Consider the following 23,414-nt stretch of genomic DNA (forward strand, 5'->3'; position numbering starts at 1 on the left):
ATAATGTGTTTGAGAAAATGGCGGATTGCTTCCCGATGTGACGTCACGTTGTGATGTCATCGGTCCGAGAGCGAATAATAGAAAGGCGTTTAATTCGCCAAAATTCACCCATTTAGAGTTCGGAAATCGGTTAAAAAAATATATGGTCTTTTTTCTGCAACATCAAGGTATATATTGACGCTTACATAGGTCTGGTGATAATGTTCCCCTTTAAAAAAATTAAAAAACGATACCGATAATAAAAAAAACGATACCGATAATTTCCGATATTACATTTTAATGCATTTATCTCTAACTGTGACCCAGGCATTATTTTGAATACACCTAAAATGCATCATTATCATTAAGTCACATTTAAATGTTGTCCTTCTGTATTTCCATTTATGAATGGAGAGAAGCCAAGCAGTGGGAAAGTCGAGTCAGGAACTTTACTCTCAACCATCACTCCTCATCACTCGCTCACCTACGTGGGCTTCAATGTCATCCATCAGCTTCTCTAAACCTCTATTCTTTTTTTTTCTTTCACTTTTTTTTCTTCCATCTATCCCCCCGCCCCCTATCATCGTGTTCTTCATCATGCTTCCTCGCCATCTTCTCCATCTCGGCTCGTGACAGCGGGAGAAAACAGGAGATGGAATGTCAGAGTCAGAGCAGGGCTTTGCGAAACGACCCGAATCGCCGCTGATTCAGTGCGTTGATGAAATGAGAACAAGCTGAAAATACAATGCAGGCGAAATAATGCAAATTTGAGCGGGCCCCCCTTCTTAAAAGGAGGGGGGGAAAGTGTGTGTGTGTGTGGAGGGGATGGCCTGTCAGGCCCAGTGCTCTACTGGGACCACCACCCCTCTGCCTTCCCCTCCCGGCCCTGCTCCTCCCCCAACCGCCCCTTTCAGCACAGCGATATCATTATTACCCATGTCTGGCCCTTGATCAGTAATGTCAACATCTTTCATATTGACGAATGTGCTGTCTGCCCGCATTGTGCACCGAATGGTTTACAGCCCAGCAGTGGACATGAATCACTCCACACACACATACACACACACACACACATAGAAGGGACCTGACAACACACGGATACACACTTGGCATATACATTCACACTCACAAACAACATACATGCCTTTAAGTACAAACCTTTCTCACATGCATGACAAATACATTCCTCACACACACACACACATATATTTCCTCGTTCACACACATCGGTGGCAATTAATCAGCTATGACCACCTTGCAGCAAATAGTTTCTTGTCCGTACGCGCACATGCGGCGTGGACAAGAGCACATAATTCTTCGGGGGCTTTCTGATGAAAGCAACTGTTGGGCTTCATTAGCAGATTGGCTGCAGTCGTTAACTCTTCCAGTGGGTGTATAACGTCTGTCTCGGAGCGAGTTCTGTCAAACAACCTTAAAAACTTCCCCCAAAAAAAGCATGTCCCAGACATAGTTACAGAGGTGCCTCAGAGTACGAGTTTAGTTGGTTCTGTGACATAAAGCGTTTTGCGGAAGAAAGCCCCTTAATATCTGCAAAACAGCACAATTTTAACATGTAACGTTCAGTTCAGTTTCAGTTTATTTGGAACATTTAAAGGCCTACTGAAATGCGATTTTCTTATTCAAACGGGGATAGCAGGTCCATTCTATGTGTCATACTTGATCATTTCGCGATATTGCCATATTTTTGCTGAAAGGATTTAGTAGAGAACATCGACGATAAAGTTCGCAACTTTTGGTCGCTGATAAAAAAAGCCTTGCCTGTACCGGAAGTAGCAGACGAAATGTGCGTGACGTCACAGGTTGTGGAGCTCCTCACATCTGCACATTGTTTACAATCATGGCCACCAGCAGCGAGAGCGATTCGGACCGAGAAAGCGACGATTTCCCCATTAATTTGAGCGAGGATGAAAGATTTGTGGATGAGGAAAGTGAGAGTGAAGGACTAGAGGGCAGTGGGAGCGATTCAGATAGGGAAGATGCTGTGAGAGGCGGGTGGGACCTGATATTCAGCTGGGAATGACTAAAACAGTAAATAAACACAAGACATATATATACTCTATTAGCCACAACATAACCAGGCTTATATTTAATATGCCACAAATGAATCCCGCATAACAAACACCTCTCCCCTCCCGTCCATATAACCGGCCAATACAACACCTGCACAACACACTCAATCCCACAGCCCAAAGTACCGTTCACCTCCCCAAAGTTCATACAGCACATATATTTCCCCAAAGTCCCCAAAGTTACCATACCATACCATACCATACCAACTTTATTTATAAAGCCCTTTAAAGACAAGCACAGTTGAAAAACAAAGGGCTGTACACCACAAAGAAATGAAGGCAAAGGACAGACTAAAAAATAACGTTTAAAACAGAAATAAAAATACACATTTAAAAAGCAAATATAAATTACCCTAAGAACAGTTTGTTAAATAAAAAGAGTTTAAAAGTTAAAAACAGTTCAAAAAGTTAAAAGCTAAAAACAGTTCAAAGTCTCATGCTGGGTTAAAAGCCAATGAATAAAAATGGGTTTTAAGAAGGGTCTTAAAAATAGCCAAAGAAGGGGCCTGTCTCACATGGAGAGGGAGATCGTTGCAGACTTTGGGACCCGCAACAGAGAAAGCTCTGTCCCCTCTGAGCTTGCGCTTTGTTTTGGGTACCTCCAGGATCAGCTGATCAGCTGACCTGAGGGACCGGGTGGGGGCATAGAGGTGGAGCAGCTCTGAGAGGTACGGTGGGGCAAGACCACGTAAGGATTTAAAAACAAGTAAGATAATTTTAAAATGGACTCTAAAAAAGTTACGTACGTGACATGCACATAGCGGCACGCACGTACGGGCAAGCGATCAAATGTTTGGAAGCCGCAGCTGCATGCGTACTCACGGTACCGCGTCAGCGTATCCAACTCAAAGTCCTCCTGATAAGAGTCTCTGTTGTCCCAGTTCTCCACAGGCCAATGGTAAAGCTTGACTGTCATCTTCCGGGAATGTAAACAATGAAACACCGGCTGTGTTTGTGTTGCTGCAGCTGCCCGCAATACACCGCTTCCCACCTACAGCTTTCTTCTTTGCTGTCCCCATTGTTCATTGAACAAATCGCAAAAGATTCACCAACACAGATGTCCAGAATACTGTGGACTTTTGCGATGAAAACAGACGACTTAATAGCTGGCCGGCATGCTGTCCCAAAATGTCCTCTACAATCCGTGACGTCACGCGCAGGCGTCATCATACCGAGACGTTTTCAGCAGGATATTTCGCGCAAAATTTAAAATTGCACTTTAGTAAGCTAACCCGGCCGTATTGGCATGTGTTGCAATGTTAAGATTTCATCATTGATATATAAACTATCAGACTGCGTGGTCGGTAGTAGTGGGTTTCAGTAGGCCTTTAAAGTCATACCCAACAATTGCGACTTTTTACTGTCAATATCGGCTGCTGAGTTTCATTTTTTAATGATTTCTGCTGGTGGTGTGCCTCTGGATTTTTTAAATGAAAAAAATGTGCCTTGGCTCAAAAAAAGATTGAAAAACAATGCCCTACTCCACCATCACATGGGAAACTGCTCCACTATTTAAGAAGGACCGGTATAGGGCAAGGGTGTCCAAATTGTGGCCTGCAGCTATTTTTTAAGGGCCCCACAGTACATTACAAATATGCTATTTAAAAAAAAAACATAAAAAGTTGAATAAAAGAGCAAACAGGTGCAATCCTGACATGCAGGACAATTTTATTTTTCATCTATACGTGCTTGTTATGTTTGACTAAGGGGAGATGAAGGCAACAGACACCAGGGGACAGTATGTACAATGGTTTATTATATATATAGTCAATATATATATATATATATATATATATATATATATATATATTTATATATATATATATATATATATATATATATATATATATATATATATATATATATATATATATATAATAATAACAAACAATACTACTAAACTATAGAATGGAGTGTGTGACCAAAATACAAGAGTGTGTGTGGTGTAAGACTATGTGTGTAATTAATTGTTGTGTGTTACCGTGATGTTGAAACGAGGAGAGGGAACAAAGCAGGAAGACAGTCCGAGGGGCAGGCAGATGATCCAGGGCGCTAGAGAGGCGTCAAGAGGTCCGAGTCCAAAGTGGGGGTCGAGGATCGAGGAAGGCAGTCCAAATCACAAGGGAGCACAATGGTTAAGACTCGGGAAGGAACGTACACCAAGCGAACTACGGGAGAACAAACAAGGATGTCAGACACGAGGGAAAAACGCAGAGAGAGAGAGCATAAGCCTTACGGTATCTAAAGACGTAAACTAAGTTCCATCCAGGACTCTTGGGTCCACTGGTCCTATATACAGCTCGCCCTCATCAGACCCAAGTGTGCGGATTGCCGATTGTCTGCAGTGGGCGTGCTGCGCTCAGCGTAAGCGAGGGCGTGTCCGGGCGAGCAGCTAGAGGAGGAACTGTGACACTCAGTTGCAAGAAGGAAGCGGGTTCGAGTCTGCGCCGTGACAGTGCTTTTGACAATGAAAAACATCAAAATGGCCCCTGTATCCTTCGGCGTTTACATGCATGGCCAAGGTCATTTTAATGGCTGCTGTGGGACAAACAAAAAGTGACCAAAATAAAACGATTATGCACAGACATACCGTAGCTTCTTATGCTCTGGCGGACCAGGTGCATTATGAGTTACGATACAGAGTTGTAACAGCGAGCTACCTTCACAGACAGTCCCATTATAATGTGTTTGTGAGCAAGGGCGAGCAGGTGGCGCACAATGTACTGTATTTGTGGCGTGCTGCCGAAACAAGCGAATGTTATCCGATATTCCGATATTGTCCAACTCTTAATTACCGATTCCGATATCAACCGATACCAATATATACAGTCGTGGAAATAACACATTATTATGCCTAATTTTGTTGTGATGCCCCGCTGGATGCATTAAACAATGTAACAAGGTTTTCCAAAATAAATCAACTCAAGTTATGGGAAAAAAATGCCAACATGGCACTGCCATATTTATTATTGAAGTCACAAAATGCATTCTTTTTTTTAACATGCCTCAAAACAGCAGCTTGGAATTTGGGACATGTTCTCCCAGAGAGAGCATGAGGAGGTTGAAGTGGGCGGGGTTTGGGGGGTGGGGTTGAGGTGTGGGGGTGGGGGGTAGCCGTAGATAATATGTGATTGGGCCGGCATGCAAAGGCAGTGCCTTTAATGTTAATTGGCGCTCTGTACTTCTCCCTACGTCCGTGTACACAGCAGAGTTTTAAAAAGTCATACATTTTACTTTTTGAAACCGATACCGATAATTCTGAAACCGATACCGATAATTTCCGATATTACATTTTAAAGCATTTATCGGCCGATAATATCGTCAGTCCGATATTATCGTACACCTCTAGTTATGAATAAATGTTTCATCCTGTCTTATCTGTGTGGTGTCTCTCTTTAGATGTCGGCTATCGAGAACATGGCTGAGAAGCTGGAGACATTTAGCTCCTTGAAGCCAGAGTCCGGGGACCTGCTGCGCTCCGTGCCCTCCATGTTCGACTTCAGAGCGCCACCCTCGGCACTCCCTGAGACGCTGCTGCGCAAAGGCAAGGAGCGCTATACTTGCAGGTAACGAAAGCAACCTCCATAGCAATTTATCGTTCATTTTTGGGGGGGGGGAATTTTAGAGGGTTTCTAAATTATTTAGCTAATGTTGGTATTATAATTTATTTATTTTTTTCAGATATTGTGGTAAAATCTTCCCACGCTCTGCCAACCTGACGCGCCACCTTAGGACTCATACAGGGGAGCAACCTTACAGGTAAGACGCATCATATGTGTTGGAATTCAGGTTAGGGTTGTACGTTATACCGGTATTGGTATAGTACCGCGATACTAATTAATCATATTCGGTACTATACCGCCTCTAAAAAAATACCGGTCTAAAACTAATGTAAAGTATCCAAACAACAGAAGAATAAGTGATTATTACATTTTAACAGAAGTGTAGATAGAACATGTTAAAAGAGAAAGTAAGCAGATATTAACAATAAATGAACAAGTAGATTAATAATTAATTTTTTACCACTTGTCCTTAATAATTTTGACAAAATAATAGAATGATAAATGACACTGGATATGTCAGCAGACTAAATTAGGAGCCTTTGTTTGCTTACTTACTACTAAAAGACAAGTTGGGAGTAGATTTGTGTCCATGTGGCCCCCGATCTAAAACGAGTTTGACACCCCTGCTGTAAAGCCTAGACCAGGGGTGTCCAAAGTGTGGCCCGGGGTCAATTTGTGGCCCACGGCTGGAGTTGGTTTAGTCAAAATAAAGTCAAACCTAAAAACAGTAAAAATGTAGTGTAAGATGTAGAGATGTCCGATAATATCGGACTGCCGATATTATCAGCCGATAAATGCTTTAAAATGTAATATCAGAAATTATCGGTATCGGTTTCAAAAAGTAAAATGTATGACTTTTTAAAACGCCGCTATGTACACGGACGTAGGGAGAAGTAGGGAGCGTCATAAACCTTAAAGGCACTGCCTTTGCGTGCCGGCCCAATCACATAATATGTACGGCTTTTCACACACGCAAATGAATGTAAAGCATACTTGGTCAACAGCCATACAGGTCACACTGAGGGTGGCCGTATAAACAACTTTAACACTGTTACAAATATGCGCCACACTGTGAACCCACACCAAACAAGGATGACAAACACATTTCGGGAGAACAGCCGCACCGTAACACAACATAAACACAACAGAACAAATACCCAGAACTCCTTGCAGCACTAATTCTTCCGGGACGCTACAATATACACCCCCGCTACCCCCAACCCCCCCACCTCAACATCCTCATGCTCTCTCAGGGAGAGCATGTCCCAAATTCCAAGCTGCTGTTTTGAGGCATGTTAAAAAAAATAATGCACTTTGTGACTTCAATAATAAATATGGCAGTGCCATGTTGGCATTTTTTTCCCATAACTTGAGTTGATTTATTTTGGAAAACCTTGTTACATTGTTTAATGCATCCAGCGGGGCATCACAACAAAATTAGGCATAATAATGTGTTAATTCCACGACTGTATATATCGGTATCGGTTGATATCGGAATCGGTAATTAAGAGTTGGACAATATCGAAATATCGGATATCGGCAAAAAAGCCATTATCGGACATCTCTAGAACAGAGTGATCGTTCTATACTTAGAAAACAACGAGATAGGGGTGTTTTTACGTTGTGTTTAAGGACAGCTGAATAGAGTAGGACGTCACAACGCACGCCAGAAATAATAAATAATGACCCAAAACGAACAAGCGGTAGAAAATGAATGGATATATGCATAATAGAATGTATTTGTCATGTAAATAAATCTTAAAGTAAGTAAGATGTAATGTAATGCGAAAAAGCAGAAAATGTGGTACTATTAACTAAAAATAAGCTAAATAGCTAATAATGTGCTTTTTTAGCCTACAACACAAACCTGACAGAGTCCTGTCTTTTAGTGTATATACTTGGTTTTAGTTGCTTTTTCTTTGTTTTTTTTTGTTTTTTTTACGATTTTTTTTTTTTTTTTTTAAATGGTTCTACCTGCTCCGCATGTGGCCCTTGGTGGAACAAGTTTGGACACCCCTGGCTTAGACCTTCATCAAGATTGAACAATGCCAAACTCTTTGAAAAGTCAAGCCTTGACTCCAGTCAACAACTGGATTTGGCTTATCCTTTCCGCACTTTGCCCCAATGCAAGCGGACTGTAACATGAAAACCGTACCTCCAGCTCTTGCAACTGAGATATAACGCTACTTTTAATGGGAAATCGACTAAATTTTCGACTGTTTTCTTTTTTTTTTTTATTAAAACCCCGGAGTAACATTTGTGCTGCTAAATAATTAGCCTCCTGAAAAATGCCGTCTGTCATCCGGCTGACAGCGAGAGAGGCGAAGGGGCGGTGATGCAAAGTGAAAGAGCAGTTCTCAGAAAAGGGGAGGAAGTCTGGTGACAAATTAGAACGACGAGGAGCATTTTTCTTGCGTAAATGAGCCTCTGAGAGATTTTTCCAGCCCTCTGGCTACACACTACACAGCAGAACTATCTGTCTTTGCTAGCATAAAAGATTCTCCTTTACGCTCAGCCTTTGCAATGCAACATCCCGTGGTGCTACTGAACAAATATAGCAGCCAGCATTTATTATATGCTGTTATAACCACATGATCAATACCTAAAGCAGGGGTGTCAAATGTACGGCCCGAGGGCCGGATTAAGCCCGCGAACAGGTTTTATCCGGCCCGCAGGATGAGTTTGCTAAGTGTAAAAATGAACCTGAAATTTTTGAATGAAATAAACAGCTGTTCTAAATGTGTCCACTGGATGGCGCAATAGCAATTCGGTAGGTTGGGAGTTCAAATCCCGGCCGAGTCATACTAAAGACTTTACAAAATGGGACCCATTACCTCCCTGCTTGGCACTCAGCATCAAGGGTTGGAATTGGGGGTTAAATCACCAAAATGATTCCCGGGCGCAGCCACCGCTGCTGCCCACTGCTCCCCTCACCTCCCAGGGGGTGATCAAGGGTGATGGGTCAAATGCAGAGAATAATTTCGCCACACCTAGTGTGTGTGTGACAATCATTGGTACTTTAACTTTAACTTTAACATGTGTACAAAATAGACCACATCAGTCGAGGAAAATGATCAAACTACATAAATAACATCCTGTAATTTGATTTTGATATAGTTTTTTTTATCTTGATAGATTGAAAATTAACACCAATGAGTTGACTGATGAACATTATCACATAAGCTACTCAGAAAATGAAAATAACAACAAATAAAGATAGAATACTATTATGATTTATGAATTTATGATTTAAATAAAAGGGGTGGGATTAAATAAATGTAAACTTCTTCTCACTCCTTTTCAAATATGTAAAAAAATAAATAAATAAGAAAGTCCAATGCTCATTTGTTTTCGTTTTTTATTCTCCATTGTTTTGATTTTGTTATAATGGCTGTTAAGGCTATAGCACTGTATTGGATCAGGCTTGCTCTTGTTTATATGCATATTTGAAATAAAAATATATCAAATATCAAATCAAACTACATAAATAACATCCTGTAATTTGATTTTGATATAGTTGTTTTTTTTATCTTGATAAATTGACAATTAACACCAATGAGTTGACTGATGAACATTATCACATAATTTATTCAGAAAATATAAATAACAACAAAAAAAGATAGAATACTATTAACCGCAACATGTAAGTGTAAAAAAAACCAAAAAAAAACATTATTTGTACAATTTCAGAATGTGCTTGTGCTATTTTTAAACAAAGAAAACAATCTGAAGTTGTCTTTATTTTTAAGTTATTGTGCCGTGATTTTACCAGTCGGGCCCACTTGGGAGTCGATTTTTCTCCATGTGGCCCCCGATTTTTGTAGATGATGCTACATATGTACAAAAAAAAACACATGATGTTAGTACATCAGTTGAGGAAAATGATCAAACTACATAAATAACATACTGTTATTCGATTTTGATTAAAAAAAATTATCTTGATGGATTGAAAATGAACACCAACAGTTGACTGATGAACATCCATCCATCCATTTTCTACCGCTTGTCCCTTTTTGGGGTAGCGGGGTGACTGATGAACATTATCACATAATTTATTCAGAAAATATAAATAACGACAAATAAAGGTAGAATACTATTAACCGTAACATCTACGTGTACCGTATTTTTCGGAGTATAAGTCGCACCGGAGTATAAGTCGCACCTGCTGAAAATGCATAATAAAGAAGGAAAAAAACATATATAAATAGCCAAACTATGAAAAAAACTGCGACTTATAGCCCGAAAAATACGGTAAATAAAAAACAACGACATTATGATTTGTACATTTTCAGAATGTGCTTGTTCTATTTCTAAACAAAGAAAACAATCTGAAGTTGTCTTTGTTTTTAAGTTATCATGCCGTGATTTTACCATTCCGGCCCACTTGGGAGTAGATTTTTCTCCATGTGGCCCCCGATTTTTGTAGATGATGCTACATATGTACAAAATAAACCACATGATGTTAGTACATCAGTCGAGGAAAATGATCAGACTACATAAATAACATACTGTTATTCGATTTTGATTAAAAAAAATGTATCTTGATAGATTGAAAATGAACACCAACAGTTGACTGATGAACATCCATCCATCCATTTTCTACCGCTTGTCCCTTTTTGGGGTCGCGGGGTGACTGATGAACATTATCACATAATTTATTCAGAAAATATAAATAACGACAAATAAAGGCAGACTACTATTAACCGTAACATCTAAGTGTACCGTATTTTTCGGAGTATAAGTCGCACCGGAGTTTAATGCATAATAAAGGAGGAAAAAAACATATATAAATCGCCAAACTATGAAAAAAACTGCGACTTATAGTCCGAAAAATACGGTAAATAAAAAACAACGACATTATGATTTGTACATTTTCAGAATGTGCTTGTTCTATTTTTAAACAAAGTAAACAATCTGAAGTTGTCTTTATTTTTAAGTTATCGTGCCGTGATTTTACCAGTCCGGCCCACTTGGGTGTAGATTTTTCTCCATGTGGCCCCCGATCTAAAATGAGTTAGACACCCCTGACCTAAAAGTTTGAAGATTTCTGTTCTTTTTTTTTGTAATGGTCTGTATGCAACGTTTACACAGTTCACTAGAGGGCGCCAACTTTCCAATGTTTTTTACACAGTATATTGCACCCTCTCACGGCTTCTCCTATGTAATGACGTAATTACGTACGTACGTATTACATGCACGCGCATTAGCTTTAGCTTTAGGGAAAAAGCTAGTTTCTACCAAATTAATTCAATAATTAGTTTTTTTTAGTGCATATAAACACACTGAGTGTGTCAGGCGGTGACATTAGGTTTAGGGTGTGCTGGGGGCCTTTCAGGAGTATAATATTAATACTAAATAAGTCGGGATGTAACGATAAGCGGTATTCATGATAACCACGGCAAAACTCCCTTCGTATTACTATACTTTTCAAATTTTCTTGTAATCAGACAATATTTTCGGTATATTAGATTTAATTTTTAAATTCCATTTGATATACCGAAAATATTGTCTGATTACCGGTACAAGAACATTTGGAAAAGTATTTAAATAAGAAGACACAATTAACTTTTTTGAGCAAGGTTAATATTACTGTTATAAATTACAATTATCTTAGATAACTGCACTTAGATAAACTCACGGACTGACTGGTACCAGCTCGCTAGCTTACATGCTAACATGAAAACAAGAGACATCAACACATTTCCCTATTCGGAAATGACATACCCCTATCTAAACTTTTTAAACACATTGCTGTCTGAACAATTAAGATATTTTATTGTGCGCAGGTCACACTGAGGGTGGCCGTATAAACAACTTTAACACTGTTACAAATATGCGCCGCACTGTGAACCCACACCAAACAAGAATGACAAACACATTTCGGGAGAACATCCGCACCGTAACACAACATAAACACAACAGAACAAATACCCAGAACCCCTTGCAGCACTAACTCTTCCGGGACGCTACAATATACACCCCCCCTCCCCCCGCCTCAACCCCGCCTCACCCAACCCCGCCCACCTCAACCTCCTCATGCTCTCTCAGGGAGAGCATGTCCCAAATTCCGAGCTGCTGTTTTGAGGCATGTTCAAAAAAATAATGCACTTTGTGACTTCAATAATAAATATGGCAGTGCCGTGTTGGCATTTTTTTCCATAACTTGAGTTGATTTATTTTGGAAAACCTCGTTGCATTGTTTTATGCATCCAGCGGGGCATCACAACAAAATTAGGCATAATAATGTGTTAATTTCACGAGTGCATAAATCGGTATCGGTTGATATCGGAATCGGTAATCAAGCGTTGGGCGATCAGATATCGGCAAAAAAGCCATTATCGGACATCTCTAGAACAGAGTGATCGTTCTATACTTAGAAAACAACTAGATAGGGGTGTTTTTATGTTGCGTTTAAGGACAGCTGAATAGAGTAGGACGTCACAACGCACGCCAGAAATAATAAATAATGACCCAAAACGGACAAGCGGTAGAAAATGAATAGATGAATGGATAATACAATGTATTTGTCATTAGAGATGTCCTATAATGGCTTTTTTGCCGATATCCGATATTCCGATATTGTCCAACTCTTAATTGCAGATTCCGATATCAACCGATACCAATATATACAGTCGTGGAATCAACACATTATTATGCCTAATTTTGTTGTGATGCCCCGCTGAATGCATTAAACAATGTATCTTTACCATGAATTGATTACCGTGGACCCCGACTTAAACAAGTTGAAAAACTTATTGGGGTGTTACCATTTAGTGGTAAATTTTACGGAATATGTACTGTACTGTGCTATCTACTAATACAAGTTTCAATCAATCAATCAAAAACAAGGTTTTCCAAAATAAGAGAACAACTTCAACTCCAGTTATGGACAAAACTGCCAACATGGCACTGCCATATTTATTATTGAAGTCACAAAGTGCTTTTTTTTTTTTAAACATGCCTCAAAACAGCAGCTTGGAATTTGGGACATGCTCTCCCTGAGATAATCCTAATACCCACTACAACTATGGGAAATACTATACTTTGACTTTCACAAAGTGCATTATTTTCTTTAAACATGCCTCAAAACAACAGCTACAAAAACAATGAAGGCACACAGCTTCAGTCCAGAGTATACTAGACCAGTGTTTTTCAACCACTGTGCCGCGGTACACTAGTGTGCCGTGCGATACAGTCTGGTGTGCCGTGGGAGATTATCTAATTTCACATATTTGGGTTAAAAACATTTTTTGCAAACCAGTAATTATAGTCTGCAAATGATGTGTTGTTGTTGAGTGTCGGTGCTGTCTAGAGCTCGGCAGAGTAACCGTGTAATACTCATCCATATCAGTAGGTGGCAGCCGGTAGCTAATTGCTTTGTAAAGGCAGGTAAAAAGGTATCTAATGCTTAAACCAAAAATAAACAAAAGGTGAGTGCCGCTAAGAAAAGGCATTGAAGCTTAGGGAAGGCTTGTTATGATCCGCTGCCCGGATCATATTTTTTGTTTACGTTTTCAAGAGACTTGTGTTTTTGGTTAGTTTTGGACTCCTTGAGTACCTGTTTTGTACACCTGAGTTTGTTGCCATGGCTGCCTATTATTTTCACCTGCCGCGTTTGTTCCCGACACGCACCTGTTTGTCATCACTGACATTATTATTTAAGTCTGTCCTCCCTGTCATTCGTTCTGGCTTCGTAGTTTGTTTTCGTGCAACAGTTGACGACTTTTGTTCCGGCTCTGTACCTGTTAGCTTCCACGCTAAACTCCTTTTTTTACCTTCTAGCTCCCATGCTAGCTCTTTTAGTTTTTGCCTTATGTGCTATGAGCACCCTTTTCTTTTTTCCAGTATAAGTTATTTATTAAATAAATACTTTCTTACCTGCACGCTGTGTCTGACGCCCGTCTGCATTCCTGAGAGAACGAACCCCGCATCACAATGCGCCCCGGTCGTCACAAGGCTATGCAGAACGAAAGTAAAACTGAACTGGCTACAAAGTAAACAAAAACATAATCCTGGACGACAGCAAAGACTTACAGTGGAGCAAAGACGGCGTCCACAATGTACGCCCGAACATGACATGACTATCAACAATGTCCCCACAAAGAAGGATAAAAACAACTGAAATATTATTGATTGCTAAAACAAAGTAGATGCGGGAAATATAAGACATGAAACTGCTACAGGAAAATACCAAAAAAAGAGAAAAAGCCACCAAAATAGGAGCACAAGACAAGAACTAAAACACTACAAACAGGAAAACAGCAAAAAACTCCAAATAAGTCAGGGTGTGATGTGACAGGTGGTGACAGTACACCTACTTTGAGACAAGAGCTATAGTGATGCATGCTTGGTTATGGTTTAAATTCATATCCAACAATTGCGACAACAACTTTTTACTGTCAACTGAGTTTATGATTTCTGCTGGTAGTGTGCCTCCGGATTTTTTCAACGCAAAAAATGTGCCTTGGCTCAAAAAAGGTTGAAAAACACTGTACTAGACTATCTCCGTGTTTTACCGGATATGTACCGCGCCGTACAGCGGCGTTTTAAACCGATACCGATAATTTCCGATATTACATTTTAAAGCATCTCTATTTGTCATGTAACTAAATCTTAAAGTGCTACAGTACAAACCAATATTTAAAAACAAAACAGATAAAAAAATACGAAGACTAAAACACAAAACATGCAAAATAGTGGGTTTTGTAACAGTGTGGGATTTTTTTTATTTTTGTGTAAAAAAAAATAACTTGGTCAAAAGGTTTGAGTGTGTGTATAAGTGCTTTTTGAGCACATTAAAGACCCAAATGGGACCACTAATAAACTTGTTTAGGACCACACAAAGCTCTGATGGCAGCTGTACTGTATGTATTGAAAAAAAAAAAAAAAAAAAAACCTCCATTAATACAATGAGTAATCCCTGGCCAGAACGGAGCTTTTGTAGTTACCAAGATGGAGGAATGTTGACCACAGGGGAGGCAGAAAGACTGACACGGGCCTCTCCTGCCCCAGCCTGATAGCCTCCACTCCACAAACTGGCACGCCATTAAAGATCACCGCTGTTTATTGTAATGTGTTGTGGTGATAACCAGGGGGGGGTCCTGAGGGACAGCCAATCCGGCGAGCTGATTCCAGCAGAAGAAAAGATGTAATCTTCTCTTATAATTTTGCGTGAAGAAACTTGGCAAGAGCGACTAATTTCACCTAGGATACAACACAATCTGTTGCGTGCTTATTCTGGGAGAGAAGAATGCAATTTTAATGCGCTGGCTGGAGATAAGAGGCGGTGCGGTTTCACCTTAAACAGGCTCCTCCATCATGTCTGGATCTGTAGGACTGCGTGTGTTCCACGACTGACATCCAATTAGGATTCCCACAGAACCAAAGCAGTAAAGTACTGTTTTAAGTAGAGATTTTTTGCCGATTTATTCCGATATTGTCCAACTCTTAATTACCGATTCCGATATCAACCGATACTGATATATACAGTCGTAGAATTAATACATTATCATGCCTAATTTTTTTGTGATGAAACAAGGTTTTCCAAAATAAATCAACTCAAGTTATGGAAAAAAATGCCAACATGGCACTGCCATATTTATTATTGAAGTCACAAAGTGCATTATTTTTTTTAACATGCCTCAAAACAGCAGCTTGGAATTTGGGACATGCTCTCTCAGGGAGAGCATGTCCCAATTAGGCATAATAATTAGGCATAATAATGAATTAACACATTATTATGCCTAATTTTGTTGTGATGCCCCGCTGGATGCATTAAACAATGTAACAAGGTTTTCCAAAAATAAATCAACTCAAGTTATGGAAAAAAAATGGCAACATGGCACTGCCATATTTATTATTGAAGTCACAAAGTGCATTATTTTGTTTTAACATGCCTCAAAACAGCAGCTTGGAATTTGGGACATGTTCTCCCTGAGAGAGCATTATGAGGAGGTTGAGGTGGGCGGGGGCTGGGGGGCGGGGGGGGGGGGGGGGGGGGGGTAGCAGGGGTGTATATTGTAGTGTCCCGGAAGAGTTAGTGCTGCAAGGGGTTCTGGGTACACTGCAAAAACTGAAATCTAAGTAAGATTAAATATCTCAAATAAGGGTGATATTTGCTTATTTTCTGTCTGATAAGATAATTCTTCTCACTAAGCATATTTTTATGTTAGAGTGTTTTACTTGTTTTAAGGGTTTTGGTCCTAAATGATCTCAGTAAGATATTACAGCTTCTAGCTGAGATTTGATGACCTATATTGAGTAAAACATGCTTGAAACTAGAATATCAAGTGTTGCAAAGCTGTGTCATCAACACTCACAAGTATAAAACTACTTTTTTAAAGTAATCATTTCTTATTTCAAGCATGAAAAAAAAATCATGACTTTGACACAATTGTGTCTCATATTAAAACAGATGACAGCCAAATGGACTTTGCTATTTTATTTTCAATGAAACAATAGAAAATACGTACTCATATAGTAGTACAGTTGTTATTAGTGAGAATATACTTATTTTAAGGTATTTTTTTAGCTAATTTTACTTGTTTTGGAAAGTCTTGACAAGCCAAATTTTCTTGTTCTATTGGCAGATATTTTTGCTTAGTTCAAATAAAATACCCCTAATTTTTGTTTTGTTTTTTCTTGTTTTTGCAGTGTATTTGTTCTGTTGTGTTTATGTTGTGTTACGGTGCAAAATGTGTTTGTCATTCTTGTTTGGTGTGGGTTCACAGTGTGGCGCATATTTGTAACAGTGTCAAAGTTGTTTATACGGCCACCCTCAGTGTGACCTGTATGGCTGTTGACCAAGTATGCTTGGTATTCACTTGTGTGTGTGAAAAGCCGTAGATATTAAGTGACTGGGCCGGCACGCAAAGGCACGCCCCCAACATTGTTGTCTGGGTGGAAATCGGGAGAAATTGGGGAGAATGGTTGCCCCGGGAGATTTTCGGGAGGGGCACTGAAAATCGGAAGGGTTGGCACTTAGACTGGGAGACGCAACTGCTCTGTACTTCTCCCTACGTCCGTGTACCACTCTGTACAGCGGCGTTTTAAAAAGTCATCAATTTTACTTTTTGAAACCGATACCGATAATTTCCGATATTACATTTTAAAGCATTTATCGGCCGATAATATCGGCAGTCCGATATTATCGGACATCTGTAGTTTTAAGTTCCTATTTCTTCTCTCCTTAAAATATGCGTTTATTCCTGCAGGTGTAAATACTGCGACCGCTCCTTCAGCATCTCCTCCAACCTGCAGAGGCACATTCGCAACATCCACAACAAGGAGAAGCCGTTCAAGTGCCACTTATGCGACCGTTGCTTCGGTCAGCAAACCAACCTGGATCGCCACCTCAAGAAGCATGAGAACGGTAACCTGTCAGGTGAGCAGCGACCGCGCGTTCCACTTTCTGTGTGACTCATCGAATGCCTGATCGTAATTCATCCGTGCTGCAAAATTATCTCAAAAGCTGAACTATTAAATGGTGTTCTCGTAAATCTGCCATCTCGCTTAACAAGAGGACAAAATAATGTTTTTGAAAGAGTTGCTTTCATCAGCAACACAGCTCGTGGATGTGACAGACGCTGAATCAGCAGAATGACACATTGGTCAGTGAGTGATATTGGAGTACTCCCTCAAATAAGACAAACAGTCAAACATTGAGCGGCAAAACGTTGATGCAGAGAATTCTTTTATTTTATTTTTTTTTCCTGTCCAGCAAATCATATAGTTGATGTAGATGCCCCTATCAGCTGTTCACATTTACTTTACAAAAGAGAAGTGTGGGATACTTCTCTTGTTGCCTTATTTGTATTTGACTTTATTAAATGGATTTATATTATTATTTGGTGCAGCCGGGCCAGAGCAAGAAGGGATAGAAATTTAAAAAAAAAAAGAAGACAGAGGGGGAAATTACGGGGACAAGAGGGGTATAAGACAGAGAGACAACAGCAGCAGCAAACATAACAATAACAACAACAACAGAACAACATCAACAAATAGGATATGTACAAATATGATGGTAAAAGTGATAGCAAAGAAGTAGTTAGTGAAATAAATATTAATAATACAGAAATGTCAATGAACATTATTACACTACAAAGGGAACAATACAAATACCAACAGAAATAGCACTATTGATAATGAATAATACCAATAATTACCTCTATTATCAACAATACAGTTGTTTCAAATGCAACAATACATATATGTAATGATAACTTGAAATACAAAATAAAGCAGGTTGGGAAGAAAGAGAAGCCAACTATATTAACCTTGTAGATTGTTATAGTAACAATAGGTTAAGCTTTGTCAGTGTGCCATGTGTTACCCAGTTTCCCCTAGGGCAACAAAGTTGATATATGTTTGATGAAACGTGATTATATGCATGAGTGTATGTATGTATATGTACTTGTATATGTACAGTATGTGTATATGTGTGTTTGTACAGTGAATGTATATGTTCTGTATGTGTATGTGTATGTTTGTTCAGTTCAGACAATTCTAAAATTCCACTAGCCACTATTGACAGCGCTGTAAGTTTGAGACATAATATTTCTGTGTACTTCTAACAATTATATCTGAAAATTGACCAATTTTACAAGCTAAGATAAAAATATCTTAGAGTTGTAGGAAGATTTTGATTTAAATCAATTGAATTTTACTTCATTCAAGTATATTTAATTTAAGTGAAATTACATTAATTTTATAAAATTGTATTCAATTGTACTTAATTCAATAAATTGTATTTAATTACATTGTATTTAATTTCTTGTAATTTTACTTAACTTAATGTAATGTATCATGTATTTGCCATTAACCACTAGGCTTGACAAAGCTATTATTTTGGGACATCATATTTCTGTGTACTTGTTTAACAATTATGTTTGAAAATCATTGACAATAATATAATATAAAAATATATCAAAGTGTTATGAAGATTCTAATTGAATTAATTTTATTTGACGTAATTCAATTAGATTTTTTAAATTATATTTACATTTATTTAATTTTGCTTTATTAACCTAATTTAGTAAAAGTTTTATAAAATTGTATTCAATTTTATTTAATTAAATCAAATTCGATTCAAATATATTTAAATTAAATGATTCCATTTATTTACCTAATTTAATGTTCTAGGTATTTGCCACTATGTTTGACAGCTCTACGACATAATTTTTGGACATCATATGTATGAATGTTTTAAATTAATGAATTTATTTTAACGTGAATATATTAAATTGTATTTGTATTTTATTAATTTTGTTTACTTGTATTTAAGCTAATTGAAATACATTTCATTAAAATCAATGTTATTTAATGTAATGTAATTTTAGTTGCTTTTATCCCAATTCCCCTAATTTAAGCTAATTCAATTACATTTTATGTAAAATGCATTATATTTTACTTGATTATTGTAATTAAAATGCATTTAATATATTTCCTAATTCACCAAATTCAGTCAAGTTTTATAACATTTTACTAAAAAAAAAGTATGTATTTTCTGCAGCAAAAAACCTTCCTTTGACCTTCCTTAGTTTTCACATTTTGCAATGCACAATGTTACCTGACCCTCTTTTCTGTTGATGCAGTTTGTCCAAAGCCGTAACAAAAAATATGAAGTTGAAAAAGAAAATGTGTTGTTCTCCTGTCTTCGTGCAGGCACTGCAATGTCATCGCCACAGTCTGAACCAGACGGAAGCAGCGCAATATTGGACGACAAAGAAGACTCTTACTTTAACGAAATAAGAAATTTCATCAGCAACACAGGCCAGAGCCAAACATCACCAGACCCCTCTGAAGAAGGGTACGTATCGTATGCACAGCAGAGCTTGAGACGAGTGAAAGTTACTATGTGTACAACTAGAAGCACATATCAGCAAAATATATATATATATATATATATATATATATATATATCGGCCAGTCTGTAAAACGTCCAATAAAGGAATAAAATAGATTAGAATAAATCTTTGTATTCCACCGAGTTGGGAAAATGTATTTAACTCACCACAGGAGATAGAAAGCACTAGAATATAAACATTGTAACATTTAAAAACATCTGAAATCACGTGGACAAAGATAAGACATTCTGAAGGAAAGTTCTGTGGTCAGATCAAACAAAAATTGAGCTGTTTGGCCACAATGTCCAGCAATATGTTTGGAGGAGAAAAGGTGAGGCCTTTAATCCCAGGAACACCATTCCTACCATCAAGCATGGTGGTGGTAGTATTATGCTGTGGGCCTGTTTTGCTGACAATTGGAACTGGTGCTTTACAGAGAGTAAATGGGACAATGAAAAAGGAGGATTACCTCCAAATTCTTCAGGACAACCTAAAATCATCAGCCCGGAGGTTGGGGCTTGGGCGCAGTTGGGTGTTCCAACAGGACAATGACCCCAAACTAGGGATGTCCGATAATATCGGACTGCCGATATTATCGGCCGATAAATGCTTTTAAAGGTAATATCGGAAATTATCGGTATCGGTTTCAAAATTATCGGTATCGGTTTCAAAAAGTAAAATGTATGATTTTTTAAAACGCCGCTGTTTACACGGACGTAGGGAGAGGTACAGCGCGCCAATAAACCTTAGAGGCACTTCCGTTGCGTGCCGGCCCTGCATGGCATACTTGGTCAATAGCCATACAGGTCAGACTGAGGGTGGCCGTATAAACAACTTTAACACTGTTACAAATATGCGCCACACTGTGAACCCACACTAAACAAGAATGACAAACACATTTCGGGAGAACATCCGCACCGTAACACAACATAAACACAACAGAACAAATACCCGGAATCCCTTGCAGAACCAAACTTCATGAATGTTTTTTGTGACCAACAAGTATGTGCTCCAGTCACTCTATCACAAAAAAATAAGAGTTGTAGAAATTATTGGAAACTCAAGACAGCCATGACATTATGTTCTTCATGTATACTTTTGACCACGACTGTATATAAATGTGTATATATGTGCCCACCATTGATGTGCTTTGTTAGTTATAATATTATAAGTCTGTTTCTTTCATTGCCTGTATCATTTTTTTCTATTAAATACATAAATGAAGATATAAAAAAACGTTACGAAGTTATAAGAAAATGTCATGTTCTGCACATGAACACACAGAACCTCATTAAATCAGGTGATGTCTCCGTGCATGCGAGTTTGGCGGCGCATTATGCAAATACATTCTTGGCGCTGCGATCCGCTCAGATAGCCGTCGCGCAATCTGCCCGGCTCCCCGAGTTTGTTTTCACGCGCCTCACGTCGGTGCGATCACAGGCCCGATTGTACGGCAAGATAGAGATCTCCCAGACTGCTGCGTGATTGGCCTCCGAGAGCAGGAGCCGGCGCTAGAGAGCCTCGGGAGGACAAAAAGAGAAGCCCGAAGGGAGGGTTTGGGGGGGGGTAGTGCGGCACATCTGGAACCAACATGACTGCCTACAGGAAGAGGGTAGAGGGAGTGGGGTCACAAGGTCGGCCTGTGTTTCCTTTCAAAATGGTGCGCTTCTGACTGCTCCTGATAGATACTTTATACCCAGCAAATTACCACGTTTGAAAGCGTAATTAGCGAATCTGTTTTTTTAATCACAGCGCTCTCGTCTTAGCCCCCGTGAGCTCAACCAATGCAGCATAAATACCATCCTGAAATGTCGATCCGTCCGGCACGCGCTCGAACGCGGCGCCATCAAATGGATTGCAGCTCACGTGTGTCACTTTCCTATCTGTCGCCGACGGTTCTATGTGCGAGCTCTTCCAGGACCTGACGAAAGACATCCCCGGGTGTAATTAGTGAATCGCTCTCAAACGCGGTTCCAGATGATTTAGCAAATGGTGGTTTCCTGTGGGGCTGAGACAGAAGGAAAAATTAAGGCCGGGGCAGTTTGGATAGCTGGCCCTCTTCCCCTCCACGGGGATAAGCAGAGCGGGCCAGGTTGGCAACGCTCTCATAATTCAGCGTCCAAATGGGGCTGTCAGCTAAATATTTTGCCTATTAGATGAATAGGAGATAGTCGTGAAAATAAACAAGACGAGAGGCAGAGCACTCCAGTTAAGTGCTGCAATGATCAAGCTGGTGCTGCTGTGCCCAGCGGGGCCCCACAGAACTCTAGGACCGTCCTGCTTCCGAGTCGGTGCTTTCCCACTCAGAAGCAAACGCCGAAAGAAAGTTAAAAGTTAAAGTTACAGTGCCACTGATAGTCACACACACACTAGGTGTGGTGAAAGTACCCTCTGCATTTGACCCATCCCCTTGTTCCACCCACTGGGAGGTGAGGGGAGCAGTGAGCAGCAGCGGTGGCGGCGCTCGGGAATCATTTTGGTGATTTAACCCCCAATTCCAACCCTTGATGCTGAGTGCCAAGCAGGGAGGTAATGGGTCCCGTTTTTATTTAGTATATGTGGCGCATATTTGTAACAGTGTCATCTTTGGTAGAGATGTCCGATAATGGCTTTTTTGCCGATATTCCGATATTGTCCAACTCTTAATTACCGATTCCGATATCAACCGATACCGATATATACAGTCGTGCAATTAGCCATAATAATGAATTAACACATTATTATGCCTAATTTTGTTGTGATGCCCCGCTGGATGCATTAAACAATGTAACAAGGTTTTCCAAAATAAATCAACTCAAGTTATGGAAAAAATTGCCAATATGGCACTGCCATATTTATTATTGAAGTCACAAAGTGCTTTTTTTTTTTTTAACATGCCTCAAAACAGCAGCTTGGAATTTGGTACATGCTCTCCCTGAGAGAGCATGAGGAGGATGAGGTGGGCGGGGTTGGGGGGTATATTGTAGCGTCCCGGAAGAGTTAGTGCTGCAAGGGGTTCTGGGTATTTGTTCTGTTATGTTTATGTTGTGTTACAGTGCGGATGTTCTCCCGAAATGTGTTTGTTATTCTTGTTTGGTGTGGGTTCACAGTGTGGCGCATATTTGTAACAGTGTTAAAGTTGTTTAAACGGCCACCCTCAGTGTGACCTGTATGGCTGTTGACCAAGTATAGTTTGCATTCACTTGTGTGTGTGAAAAGCCGTAGATATTATGTGATTGGAACCGGCAAGCAAAGGCAGTGCCTTTAAGGTTTATTGGCGCTCTGTACTTCTCCCTACGTCCGTGTACCACTCCGTACAGCCGCGATTTAAAAATTCATTAATTTTACTTTTTGAAACTGATACCGATCATTTCCGATATTACAGTTTAAAGCATTTATCGGTCATTAATATCGGCAGTCCGATATTATCGGACATCTCTACTCTTTGCTATTACTAGGCTGGAGTTTGAACTCACGACATACCGACCTCAGGGCGGACACTCGAACCACAAGACCACTGAGCAGAATGAACACATTACAGCCAGGTCTTTATTACACACTCAAGATGTCCCGATCCCGATCATGGGATCGGACCTGGGGTCGATGTTTGTCTTTTTTAACTGATAACAGCTAAAGACTGTCGTTGCGTGAAAGATTCTTTCAAAATGGATGCACGCTCAAGGAAAGACAATCACATTTCCGTATTCCTTTTTAGTAGGGATGTAACCATAACCGCGGTAAAACTCTCGACAATCGGTACTACAGTTTTAAATAAAAATGTACATAATAACGTGATTGATAGCCGCACTCGGATAAACTGGCGCAAAATAGATTTTACTCTCAGTTTTTTACTTTTTTAAATTATAGGGAAATGAAAATTAACTTACTAGCTTAAATGCTATCATGAAAACAAGAGACATTAACGTCCTTCCCCATTACGAAACGACATATCCCAATCT

General features: G+C 39.4%; 1 protein-coding gene and 1 long non-coding RNA gene across 8 annotated transcripts in view; one reads left to right on the plus strand and one right to left on the minus strand.

Moving 5' to 3' along the window:
- The window catches only part of mecom (MDS1 and EVI1 complex locus), a 514,494-nt gene that overhangs the window by 485,799 nt on the left and 5,281 nt on the right, over positions 1 to 23,414 (plus strand). For all 7 annotated transcript variants that reach the window (XM_061925665.1, XM_061925663.1, XM_061925664.1 and 4 more), the window contains 4 exons: positions 5,469 to 5,635; positions 5,751 to 5,828; positions 16,846 to 17,015; positions 19,295 to 19,439. In XM_061925665.1, coding sequence (XP_061781649.1) covers positions 5,469 to 5,635; positions 5,751 to 5,828; positions 16,846 to 17,015; positions 19,295 to 19,439 — 560 coding nt within the window. The remainder of the gene's footprint in view (positions 1 to 5,468; positions 5,636 to 5,750; positions 5,829 to 16,845; positions 17,016 to 19,294; positions 19,440 to 23,414) is intronic.
- The window catches only part of LOC133572719 (uncharacterized), a 38,826-nt gene continuing 19,662 nt past the window's right edge, over positions 4,251 to 23,414 (minus strand). Inside the window, exon 3 of the long non-coding RNA XR_009810571.1 lies at positions 4,251 to 4,473. This is a non-coding gene — a long non-coding RNA (uncharacterized lncRNA). The remainder of the gene's footprint in view (positions 4,474 to 23,414) is intronic.

The sequence above is a fragment of the Nerophis lumbriciformis genome, linkage group LG30 (genome assembly GCF_033978685.3).
Source record: "Nerophis lumbriciformis linkage group LG30, RoL_Nlum_v2.1, whole genome shotgun sequence".
NCBI classification, from domain to species: domain Eukaryota; kingdom Metazoa; phylum Chordata; class Actinopteri; order Syngnathiformes; family Syngnathidae; genus Nerophis; species Nerophis lumbriciformis.